At 33.3% G+C, this 12389-nt stretch overlaps 1 protein-coding gene across 2 annotated transcripts in view; it reads right to left on the bottom strand.

Annotated features, from left to right (window-relative positions):
• LOC114325544 (eukaryotic peptide chain release factor subunit 1) overlaps positions 1–12389 on the bottom strand; it is a 48794-nt gene that overhangs the window by 19698 nt on the left and 16707 nt on the right. The window contains exons 6-7 of one of the 2 annotated variants that reach the window (XM_028273626.2): positions 12122–12269; positions 9502–9614 (exon numbers count right to left, since the gene is read on the bottom strand). In XM_028273626.2, coding sequence (XP_028129427.1) covers positions 9535–9614; positions 12122–12269 — 228 coding nt within the window. In that variant the 3' untranslated portion in view covers positions 9502–9534. The remainder of the gene's footprint in view (positions 1–9501; positions 9615–12121; positions 12270–12389) is intronic. The other variant, XM_028273625.2, reaches the window with a different exon arrangement.

Raw genomic sequence — 12389 nt, 5'->3', positions numbered from 1 at the left:
TTTTCATCGATTGGTTCCAGTTTTAGGTTTTGTCTAATTTTTTCGTTTCGTATTTTATCTGTCCTCTTTCTGTTTGCTATTTTCCTCAGGAACCTCATTTCCATAGCATTGACTCTGGATTCTTGTCTCCCCGTCAATGTCCATGTCTCGCTGCTATACATGATTGTTGGTCTAACTACTGATTTAACGACTGCCGTTTTTACTTTCTCCGGTATCTCTTTTTTTTCCCAAAAATGTTGTTTTCATAGCGTTAAATAAGCTTCCTGTTCGTCCCATTCTCTCGTTTATTTCGATGTCTTGTTTACCATTTGCTTCGATTATTACTCCTAGGTATTTAAAATATTACACTTGCTCTAGTTGTTTCCCGTCTAATTCTATTGCGTTGTTTGTCAAAATATCATTGTTTTTGTTTTCTCTGTATTAATTTTCATATTTATGTTTGATAGTTTTTCTTCTAGGATTTCAAGATTGTTCTGTAGGTCTTCTCTGTTTTCTGCTATCAATACCATGTCGTCTGCGAATAGTAGCTCCGATAGTTGAGTCCGTTTCATTTGCCAGTATCCTAATGTTAGTTTTCTCATTCTTCTCTTGGCTTTCTTTATCGCTTCATCCAGTACCACTGAGAATAGTGGTGGACTCAGCACGTATCCCTGTTTGACACCTTGACTTGTAGTAAATTCTCTGGATTCCTCGTTATTGGTTCTTATTGTATTTGTATTATTTTTGTACATATCCTTTATTACTTCTATTATGTGTCTGTCGACTCCCCTTTGTCTAGTGTCTTCCATACATCCTTTCTTCGGATTCTGTCAAACGCCTTTTCCAGGTCAATGAAGCACATATGTATCTCTCTATTCTTCTTGGTTACCTTCTCACTTACTTGTCTTAATGTGAATATTAGGTCTTGCATGCTTCTGTCCTTCCTGAATCCACACTGTGTGTCTTCCATAGTTGTTTCTATTTGGGTTTTTATTCTTGTCTCTATTATTCTTGCGAATACCTTCCCAGGGATACTTGATATGGTGATACCTCGGTAATTATTACAGTTTCTCTTGTCTCCTTTTTTGTGTATTGGTAGTATAATGTCTTTCTTCCAGTCCTTTGGTAATTCTGCTCTATTTATGATATCATTCATTAGTTCTTTCATGCTATCCATTCCCTCTGTCCCCATGAATTTTATCATTTCCGGGGTAATATGATCCTTGCCTGGTGCTTTGCCCAATTTTACTCTTTCTATTGCTTTCTCTAATTCCTCTCTTGTTATGGATTCCACTTGTTGTTCTTCATTCCTTTCTTGTATCTCCCCTATGTTGTCCGTGTCTGCATGAGTTAGCTCTTTGAAATGTTCTCTCCATCTTTCCATTATTTGTTTTTCTTCTGTTAGTACGTTTCCATTCTTGTCTTTTATATTCGGCATCGTGTGCTCATTCTTTTGTCTGAGTTGTTTTAATGCGCCGTAGAAGTTTTGAATAACTTTGTTAATATTGACTGTAGGCTAAAACTACAATGGAATTTGAAAAACTGGTATTTTTATATGAATTTTCAAAGAAAAACTTTTCGCCTAGGTTAATTACGGTCAAAGTTAGCCACTTTTTTTATTTAATTGACTACTTTGTTTATAACAATTAAGCAACCTAACTAGAGCCATTTTGAAGTTGAAGATATATAGGTTATGTGTAAAAGTTTGAGTAAACTTTTAACCTCAACAGAGTGGTTAATAAAGCTTTAAAAATGGCGTCCGAACAAAATTAATTCGTGGTCGGTGGATAGGAATTACTAAAATACGTGCACTCAAAAAATGAAACTGATTCTGCAAACATATGCTGCGATTAATATCGCTGGAACTTGTTGATGGATTTTGATCATATTTTTTTTAATTTGTATGTACTCGTAGTCTTATAGAGTACGTTATGTACACACAACCCCACCTAACATTACAAAATGTTAGGGGGAACTCCCCTTATCACTCAGGGATATGAAAAATAGATTACGACCGATTCTAAGACTTACCGAATATACATATATAATTTCATAAAAATCGGTCAAGCGGTCTCGGAGGAGTATGGAAACTAACACTGTGACAGGAGAATTTTATAGATGTAAATATATAGATGGCTATTAACAAATAGGGGTTGGTGATAGAAGAGTGAAAAGTAAGGGTTGTATGTATTTTTTAATTCTACATCATATAAAATTAAGGTAGATAATTTTGTCCAAAAAATAAAAAAAAATGTCAAGGGGGCAACCCCCTTATAACTCATGGGTATAAAAAACAGATTAAAACCTCTTTAACGTCCTACAGGATAAACGTGTAAAATTTTATAAAAATCGGCCAAGCAGTTTCGGAGTAGTATAGTAACTAACTCTGTTACAGGAGAATTTGATGTATATAGAAGTAACTGCAAATTAAATAATAAAAGTGGCTAACTTTGAACCTAATTAACCTAGGCAAAAAGTTTTTTTCTGAAAATTCGTATAAAAATACCAGCTTTTGAAATCCAAAAGTAGATTTACTCTATAGTCAATATTAACAAAGTTATTCAAATTGTTTAGAAGCCAAAAAATGACTCTATTTTACTAAACATTTTTCGGAGTGATAAAAACGACTTTTTAATGATTTTTTTTCAATACTTTAAAAATATAACTATTATTCTTGCATGTGGTTTCCACAGAATTGTTATGTCATTATTATTTTCTGAACAATAACATTGCGAAAAAAAGCTCTTTGCGATAAACAAATTGAATAAAATTTACACTAATTGACGAATCGTCTTAAAATTTTTTGTGCATTATATGGAATGTTTGACTCAACTTTTCGTGCAATATGAAAGTCTTAAGGCCATTTTCGCAAAAGTTATAGCACATTTTTTATTTTTAAAACTTTAGTCTTATTTTGCACTTTCCGAAACAAAAAAGGATCGGACGAAAATTTAAAAAGTGCAATTTTAAACCTTGGGTCATCTAAAAAAAGAAGAATATTATAAATAATATATTTAATTACCCTATTTTTACCTGTAGCGATTTAAACGAAAAAACTGCCAGTTTTGACACTTATTTGTTAATAACTAAGTTTCTCGTCCGAACTGTGACGGGCATTTTTGTATTTATAATGTATTAGGTATTTATTACCCAAAAAATCCGTTTGCAACCTGGCTGCTTAAGTGTCCCGACAAAAACCTTATTTCTCTGGACTAATTATAGTACATTAAAGTACATATATGAAACAGCGAAACCTCGGTATATCCGCTTAACCAGTTTGTGATTTCAGACTTGTGTACCAAATCAGCCCTTTCCAAATGAAATAAAGTAAAAAAGAGTAATCCTTTTTAATGTAAAAAAAAATCTGCAAAGGACCCCGCAGAAACCTTATGGGAAATGGCTCTCTGTCAAATGCTCTGAAACTTTGGGTTCTGGTAGGCCTCGATGTGTAGAACAAAAGACTCAATGGGCACGTAGCTTCAAAAAATCATGGTTTTAAGATAATATAAGCCTCTGAAGTTGTAGGTACAGTGAGGACGTTTGAGTTGGAATAAATTCATTTTCTCGAGAAAGGACGACTCTGGAGATAAATTACGAATCAGGTCGATTTTTATTTTTTAAATTATAATTTTTTGACAAATATATCAACTAGTGACGTCATCCATCTGGCCGTGATGACGCAATCGATGATTTTTTTTTAAATAAGAATAGGGGTCATGTGATAGCTTATCTGAAAGGTTATTAATTTCTCTATTCACTAATATAAACATAACATAATTATTTATACAGGGTGCCCAAAAAATGTTTTTGAATTAAATTAATTGTGACAAAAAGAAATTTATTTAATTCGAAATACATTTTACTGTTGTCCGACAACAGGAAAAAATTTTTGTTTGATAAATAAATATTCTTTTCCGGTTAAATTCAATATTAGCTGCCACCCACCTGCACCTTAGCAGTTTGGACATTTAATTTAAGCGAAAAGCAATGTTTATTTTTTTTCTGTTTTCTGACAGCAGTAAAATGTATTTCGAATTAAATAAATTATATACATTCTTCTTTTTGTCTCAATTAATTTAATTCAAAAGAATTGTTGGGCATCCTGTATAAATAATTATGTTAATCGACGAATGGTATACATTTTTATTTTATAGTCGTATTACTCCGTAGAGTAACTAGGTGCATTTTTCCGTTGGAACTTTACCAGCTGCAGACGGGGGATGTGAATTGCATAGTGTAGAATTCCTTCCCTGTCGTCTTCACTGCAGCATCCATTTGACTTGCAAATTGTAGAAGTCTTGGAGGTGTCACCAGGAAAGTGTACCAATAAGTTTTCAATTTAAAAATCTTTTAGTAATATTTTTAATATTTTCAATATTAATAATTTACTATTAGGATTGAAAACTACTTCGTCTTTCAATGCCAGATGGCGCTAGCCACCTACTATCATCACTTCAGTTGCAATGGGTGGGAGAACCTCTCGATACGAATCAGTTAAAATATGGAGAACAGTGCCTACGTTCCTTCCGATGAAGGCTCCAATAAGAGCCGAAAATCGCGATTCAAGGGACTGGACTGCACTCCGTATTCTAATTGAAAAGTAAGATTGTTTTGCCTTCGCATTGCAACTGAATAAAAATGGTATACATTTTTATTTTAAATTATGTTAATGTTTATATTAGTGAATAGAGAAATGAATAACCTTTCAGATAAGCTATCAGACCCCTATTTTTATTTAAAAAATCATCGATTGCGCCATCACGCCCAGATGGATGTCGTCACTAGTATGATATAAGTATAATATGCCAAAAAATTATAATCTAAAAATAAAAATCGACCCGATTCGTAATTTATCTCCAGAGTCGCCCATTCTCGAGAAAATGAATTTATTCCAACTCAAACGTCCTCACTGTACCTATAACTTCAGAGGCTTATATCTTAAAACCACGATTTTTTGGAGCTACGCACCCATTGAGTCTTTTGTTATACACGTCAAGGACTACTAGAACCCAAAGTTTCAGAGCATTTGATAGAGAGCCATTTCCCATAAGGTTTCTGCGGGGTCCTTTCTCACGACTAGGGATTGCTATCCAGCAGCATTTTCAATCCAGCTGGATTTTTGCAAGATTGGGCTGAATCCAGCTGGATCCAGCGCGGATCCAGCAAAATGTGGAATCAAAATAAAAACACGATTTTAATGTTTTTTTTTTCTGTATGCTAAATTTTTAAACAGAAACATGAATTATTTAGTTTTTTGAAAGTGATACCTTAAAAACATAGGCCTTACCTACTTCGCACAGAACTGTACATATAGCCTCTGTTCTGGTCGGTTTTAAGGTCATCAAATAGTCATAGACCATTGACAAACGATCGCCTTTCACTCCTTCGGGCACATAAACCGCCATATCCTTTTCCAAAATCTTTTCGTAATCTTTTTGAGACCCAGTTTTTTTGGCTATAAATGTTTTCTCTTTCTCGTTTTAATTCAATCTCAACTTCTTGTTCCAAAGTAAAATTTACGGGTTCTGGATTAGTTGGCCCATCTTTCATTATCTCTTGCACTGGTTCCATAGTTACTTGTTTATTTATACGAATCAACAAATTTTTCATCTCTTGTCGCATTGCATTCTTTTTCGGCATGGGAAAGTCCCCATTATTGTTTAGTCCTTCGTCATACTTTTTTTTATTTTGTCAATACACTAATGTACCTGTAATCTCCGTTCTCTCCGAGAGGCGCCGTTCCGTGATTCTGTTGCATAGGCTTCCGATAGATCGGCATTAAGGCTAGAGTCCTGGCTATTTAGTTTGTCTACGACAAATTTCCACAGTAAACAGCGACGCACAAGCCCTTTTAGGAGTCCGTGTATGGAGAAGAGCAGCCACAGACAGGCAAGGGTGGAGGCAAAAAATAAAGGAGGCCAAGGCTCAATTTGGGCTGTAGTGCCATAGAAGAAGAAGAAGACAAATTTCATGGTTGTGTCGGCCGTTAACAAAGTGGACTGTATTCTGCAAAGAGCAGAGACAGCTGGTTAAAAGTGGCGATTAACTCATTGATTATTGACCACTCGCCAGCAGAGAATTTTATCGCAGAATCAATGTATATCAACGCTTTATCGATTCAAACTTTTAAGCTATAGAAACTTTCCGGCATACTGAGCTACTGCCAGCGCGATAGAATGACAAGTTGCCGACTCACGGCTTTGAATAAAGAGGCTAATGAAGACATTAAGTAACTTATTTCGAATTTGACACGTTTGCGGATCCGCGCTGCTGGATCCAGCTGGATTGCTGCATCCAGCAAGTGCAATCTCTACTCACGACCATCCATTCAGCAAAGATTTCCTTGGTTATTGAAGAATTTTCTCTTCTATCTCTTGAGCCAGAAGACAGCCTATCCATTCTAGTTTGATGATCATCATCCTCCAGTTTCTGTAACTTGTCATTAATCAATTATTGACTGTTTTAAATTCATTGATCTCGGAAAACTTCCTGCAAAGCTTTAGAAATGAACGATATAGAATATATCTAATGATCCACAGACCGAATGAAAGAAATAGTAGATGGAAGTTACTTTATAGTAACGAAGTTAAACTAAAGCACCGCATAATTCTTGAAGCTTAGTGGATAATTGTGTGCATCAAACGTTCAAAGGTAGATCGTTCTATTCAAAATAACTATTAAAAATTGTCCAAACCGAGCATTAAACCATTCAGTGAAATATACAGTAACAAAACACAATATACCCTATTCCACGAATATACGACTGTGTTTGATTATTTCGACAACAAATATTTTATTGTGCAAAATATGAAGAACGAAAATAAATAGGGATGTTCACTAATTTTTAAATATAGTTAAATTCAATAGATTACAAGGTATATAAAAACGTAACAATCATAAAACTGTTTAAAAATGTATATTTTTTAAGATAAATGAGTTCATAATGTTGATTTTCTTGGAGGCTAGAAAAACGGTACCCTGCAGCGAGGCTACGGTCTGTGACGTCAGCAGTCGTAACGTCTTTGATCGACGACCAGTTTTGTATACTTATTTACTCAGTGTATTTGAATGTGCGCAGTTTTTTACGCATTTAGTTATTAAAAATAAAGCCAAATAAGTGGTGTTTTGTTCTTGGGTGTGTAAATACATCAAAAAACAGTTCTGACAAGATTTTTATTACCGTTCCAGCCAATTTAAAACAGAAAAAGAAATGGTTTGTTGCAGCTAGAACTTAAAATAACTAACTTAAAGAACTAACTTAATAAAATAAACATTATAGAAGTTTTTCAGAGACTTTCGGCCCTTGGTAATAATGTAATTGTTCTTCCTGCATTTACATTTTTCAAAAATACTTATTAGTTTTCTCAGGATTCGAAAAAAATGAATGAATTTAAATAGCATTGGACCAAGATTTGGCACCTACCCCATTAAAGAGTAAATGAAAAAGTTTCGGGACCTCAAATTTGTATTCCTTAAACTGGGATATTCCTAAAAACGGGATTCTAATAATACATACAGTAAAAGTAAACCTTGAAATAACTACATGTGGATGTAGGTATGACTTTATATTATATTAAAATCATTAATAATTTAGTGAAAAGATTGGTTGAAATGAAAATGTATAATACCCAAGTTCAAAAATATTTTTTACCTTGGAACAGTTGTCAACTCGAAATACGAAACAACCGAAATAAGATCTAGAGTTGAAAAGAACATAGCAATATAATTTAACAACATGCATGAGAAATATTTTCACCCATTGCGACATAATATCTCTCCCATTAAAAATGCGGCGGCTAAAATGTTATTATTTCCGGTCTTGCTATATGGCTCAGAGGCCTGGACAATAATGGAAACATTAATGAAAAAGCTAGAGGCATTCGAGATGTGGGTGTACCCACGTATCCTCAAAATATCCTGGGCGACCCATACCAAAGTACAGGTATTGCGTCGAATGGGAAAACAAAAAGAAATCTTTTACAATTAAGAAACGAAATCTTAAATATTTCGGTCATATCATGAGGCATGATAAATATCGTATACTAAAACTGATAACGCAAGGTAAAATAGAGAGCAAACGCGGACCCGGAAGAAAAGACACTCATGACTTAAAAACTTACGCCAATGATTTGGACAAAAATCGATCGAGTTATTCAGAAACGCCTCAAATGAAATTAAAATTGCCATGATGATAGCCAACGTCCACAACGGACAAGGCACATGAAGAAGAATAAAAATATTTTTAATACACCTAACCAAGGTAAAGTAATAACCAGCCAATGTATGTATACAATATGCATGTGTACAATGCATGCATACAACTTTCTCTATTTTTTTTTGTGGAGTATTAAGCATGTATTTTTTCAGCTTAAAGAAGACATGGAAAATTATATGGAATATACACTCAGTAAAGCTGTGGTAGATTGATTTTTTTACAAGATGCCAATAAATCATACACCATTGTTACATCTACACTACAGTCGGTAGTTTATACGAATCGGCTTTCTGAAAACCTTCTTCCATTTTATTTGTTTATTTTTGTAAAACCCAAAATATGTCCTTACAAACAGTCTATCCACTTTAAACTAAACAAATTCACTATAAAACTCCACTTTAACCCTGATAAAACAAGAAGAGAACAAAATAAAATGACCTGAAACGTCAAACAGGTAAACAGTAACACTATGAGAATGGCGCGCGCTTGGGGTATGCAACTAGTGACGTCAGGCCAATAGAGAATCGTTCTTGAAATTTAAAATAATGCTAGATTTCTAATAAAGATTTTTTATAGAAAGGCTTTTTCAATTTTGTTGAAATTTTGGACAATTATTCATAGGGTGTTTCTTAATCGTTTTACATGTTTGAAATGACTTTTTAATTTTTTGTGAACATCCCTATTGCAAAGTACATTGCTGTGTATTGTAATAATTATTAGAGCCATTTACTTTCGTACTTCTTATGTTGCACACTGAAATATTCGTTGTCGCGATAATCCAAAACAGTCGTATGTTGCTGGAATGAACCATACTTTGGTTGTAGAGTGGTATATCAATAAGCACTTTATTTTGTAATATGCATGATACATAATATATCTTCAATTAAGTCGTATACCAAACAAAATTTGTTTTGTCCACATAGGAGTGTCTCCAATTGACATATTCTAAAAAAGAAACATATACCGAGGTACCATTGTATACGGAAAACTCCAAATGAGTTACGATTTCATACTCAAAAAGGAATCATTAATAATACATGACTAGGAACAAGTTATGAATATGAAAAACTTCTAATGCTTTTCTAAGAAATATAAGCATAAAAAATCAATTAAGAATAATCATTAAAAAACAAAGCTACTGATTATTTTTTGCGCTAACAACAAAACTATGAAGGCAAAAGCAATAAATATTTTAATGTGTTATGAATTTTTTCATGCAGTTTGTGTGCACATAATATCTATAACGAAAAAATTTATTTTGACAACATATACAAAATATTAAAACTACTTTTTCTACGCTCAACTACCTTCAATTTCGTAGAGACAGGGCAAAGTAGACCTTAATAATCATCGAGGTCTACATCATCAAGAGGTTCATCAGCTTGTAGAGATTGAAAATCCACTTTGTACCGTAGTATTCCTGATGAATACATCCAAGCAGCAAGAACAAGAGGCGAACAAATGTTAGTGTATTAGCATTAACGTTATAAGACTAATGGGAATAGTTTTAACTCTGGGTTATAAATAAAATGCACTGGATCATTTTTGGTTGAAAGGACGGTTATTAACTTGCACAATTTCAGCACTGAAGCTATTTTCTTGTGGCGATTTAATACTATTGACTATTTTTAATGGGAATTATCCACAATCTAAGTTTAAAATGTTTACTTTGACGTTTCGATTTCCACTTCGGAAATCATTAAATAGGCTCGATAATATTACTGAGATACATGTGCCGGAATTAATTAACTTTATACTTCACGTTATAGAAAGACTTTTGTATCTACTGGGTGTTAAAAATGTTATTTTCTATGTATGTATTATTTAAAATTTAGATTAGGCTAATTTCTCAATTACTACCAATACAAGGTTTTATTGCAGTAACTCTCAGGAGTCTGACAAATATATATAAGAATCTCATTAAAAAAAGAAAACAAAATGTGTAATTCTTTTGAAGCATCCCGTAATAAATTAATGTAATAATAAAAAATAACAAATCGTAAAACTTGATCAATCACTAGACGGTTTTACTCTATAATATGTGTTTTATCTTATCATGTCTTACCACTAAGATGAAATTATTTTCTACATACAGTGCGAAAGGAACAGAGTGTTTAAAGAAAAAAAAAAGAATGTGTGTGTACTTTGTACGCACGTAAGAAGTTATACTTCTATTATATGATTTCTTAAAAATAAATATACTTTAAACAGTTTGTTTTAATTTTTTTAAACACCGAACTAATTTTGTGCTTACCGCTTTCAAAAAAATAAAAAAAAGTATAGGATTACTCCGGATTCGAACTCAAGACCTCTCGATCTCTGGCCGAATGTTATACCAAATACGCTAAGAGGATTGTGTCTGTATCGGTTCGGACGTACCTAATGACAATTCACGGTAACAAACAGGCAAGGTGAAGTATAATAAATATACAATAAAATGTTTTTATAATACTCATCTTACTCCTGAGGAAGACAAATCCAAAGACACAAAAAATATAATAAATATATTTACTAAAAACACTAATATATTCTTTTCACACCTTTTCTTGCACTGATATATTTATACATAATAACTTGAAAGATAGCAACTAAACGCCATACTGTCTGTATGCGCATGCGCGCAGTGTTACGAAATTTTACTCTCAATCGCGCCTAAAGAAGTATAACTTCAAAAATCGGTGCAATATAACACAATCAACACAATTAAGTATAAATGTGTTGAGTATAATGAATCGCCGAAATGTGAGTGTTCAGGAAAATCCTTAAGATTATCTGGACGAACCATATGGCCAACACTGAATAGTAAGACAAACAGAACTTTTGCAACTAGTAGAGCAAAGAAAAGCAGCCTACCTGGGTTACATATTAGGGAATTCCAAGTACCATTTTTAAAATTGATTATGGAGAGGACTGTAATTACAAAAATCAAAAAAATATGACTTGGTCGAGCATTCATATTTCCTATCGCCACCTATGCTTCAGAAACATGGACTATCAAAAAAGCCGATTCAAAGCGCATACTGGCATTTGAAATGTGGGTTTACCGTAGGATATTGCGCATACCATGGAGCACACATTTCACAAATAACTCAATACTAGCAGAATTTAACATAAAAACTAGACTCACCACAACTATCAACCAAAATATTCCGAGATATTTTGGACATATTTATAACTAGAAGAAGAGAAGGCATGGAACCAACGATAGTTAAAGGAAACGTATCGCGTAAAAGATCCAGAGGAAGATCTCGAGCATGATGGTTGGACCAAATAAAGTACATGACTGGTTACTCTTTCTCCGAAGCAAAACAACATGCACAGAGGAGAAATAATTGGACAGAAATAGTCAAACAAATTACATGACGCCACTACATCCTTACGAAGGAGAAAAGATAGAGGAGGATCGAGAGGCTTGAAGGAAGAAGAGGCATCAGAAGAAAAATACTCGTGGCTAAAGAATATAAGGGAATGGACAAACATCAACGCCAAGATCGAGTATGCCAGAATTGTCGCCAACATTCAATAAATGAATAATAGTCCAATGTAAAAATATGGTATAACTTCAGATTTCCATCAACACGCATCGATTTTGATGAAATTTTTGAATTAACCTTTATTTACCCTTAACTTTAAAATCTACCCCATGCCGAAGTGTTATGTGGGGTGGGAGGTCAGAACCTTTATATTGAAATTAATCTCAAGAATCCAATTCTCTGGTATTAATATTATCAAGTTTTCTCTCAATATCTATAATTAAAGGATCTTATTGTATTATATAATAATTGTTATCATTCATAACAAAACGAAATCTGTAGGAAGTTGGTTGTGAACTATTTGTAAATTAATTTTGTACCCATCCAACTTTCAACTGTAAATAATCCAGCACACATTAAAAAGCATCACTAAAAATAGACTTATTTCACTCACCTCCAATTCCACCAAACCCTCGAACAAATTGGGAGCCCTCTTGAGATTTGTCTGTAATAATTTCTAAAGTGGCACCGAAGTTCTTGTAATTATTCGCCAACCATTCAAGAAGAGGTTGACACTCCACCAATTCCAATTCTACACCAGTCTAAATCAAATTATAAATGATTTTAATATGTATAAATAAAAATAAGCCAAGGTTTATTAAATTTTATATATGAAATATTCTAAAAAAACCAACTGAGTGTTTAAATTTCCTAAGAAACTC

Source organism: Diabrotica virgifera, chromosome 1 (assembly GCF_917563875.1).
Source record: "Diabrotica virgifera virgifera chromosome 1, PGI_DIABVI_V3a".
NCBI classification, from domain to species: Eukaryota; Metazoa; Arthropoda; class Insecta; order Coleoptera; family Chrysomelidae; genus Diabrotica; species Diabrotica virgifera.
Note: the sequence above shows the minus strand (reverse complement) of the source record. Positions and strands in the feature narration are given on the sequence as shown.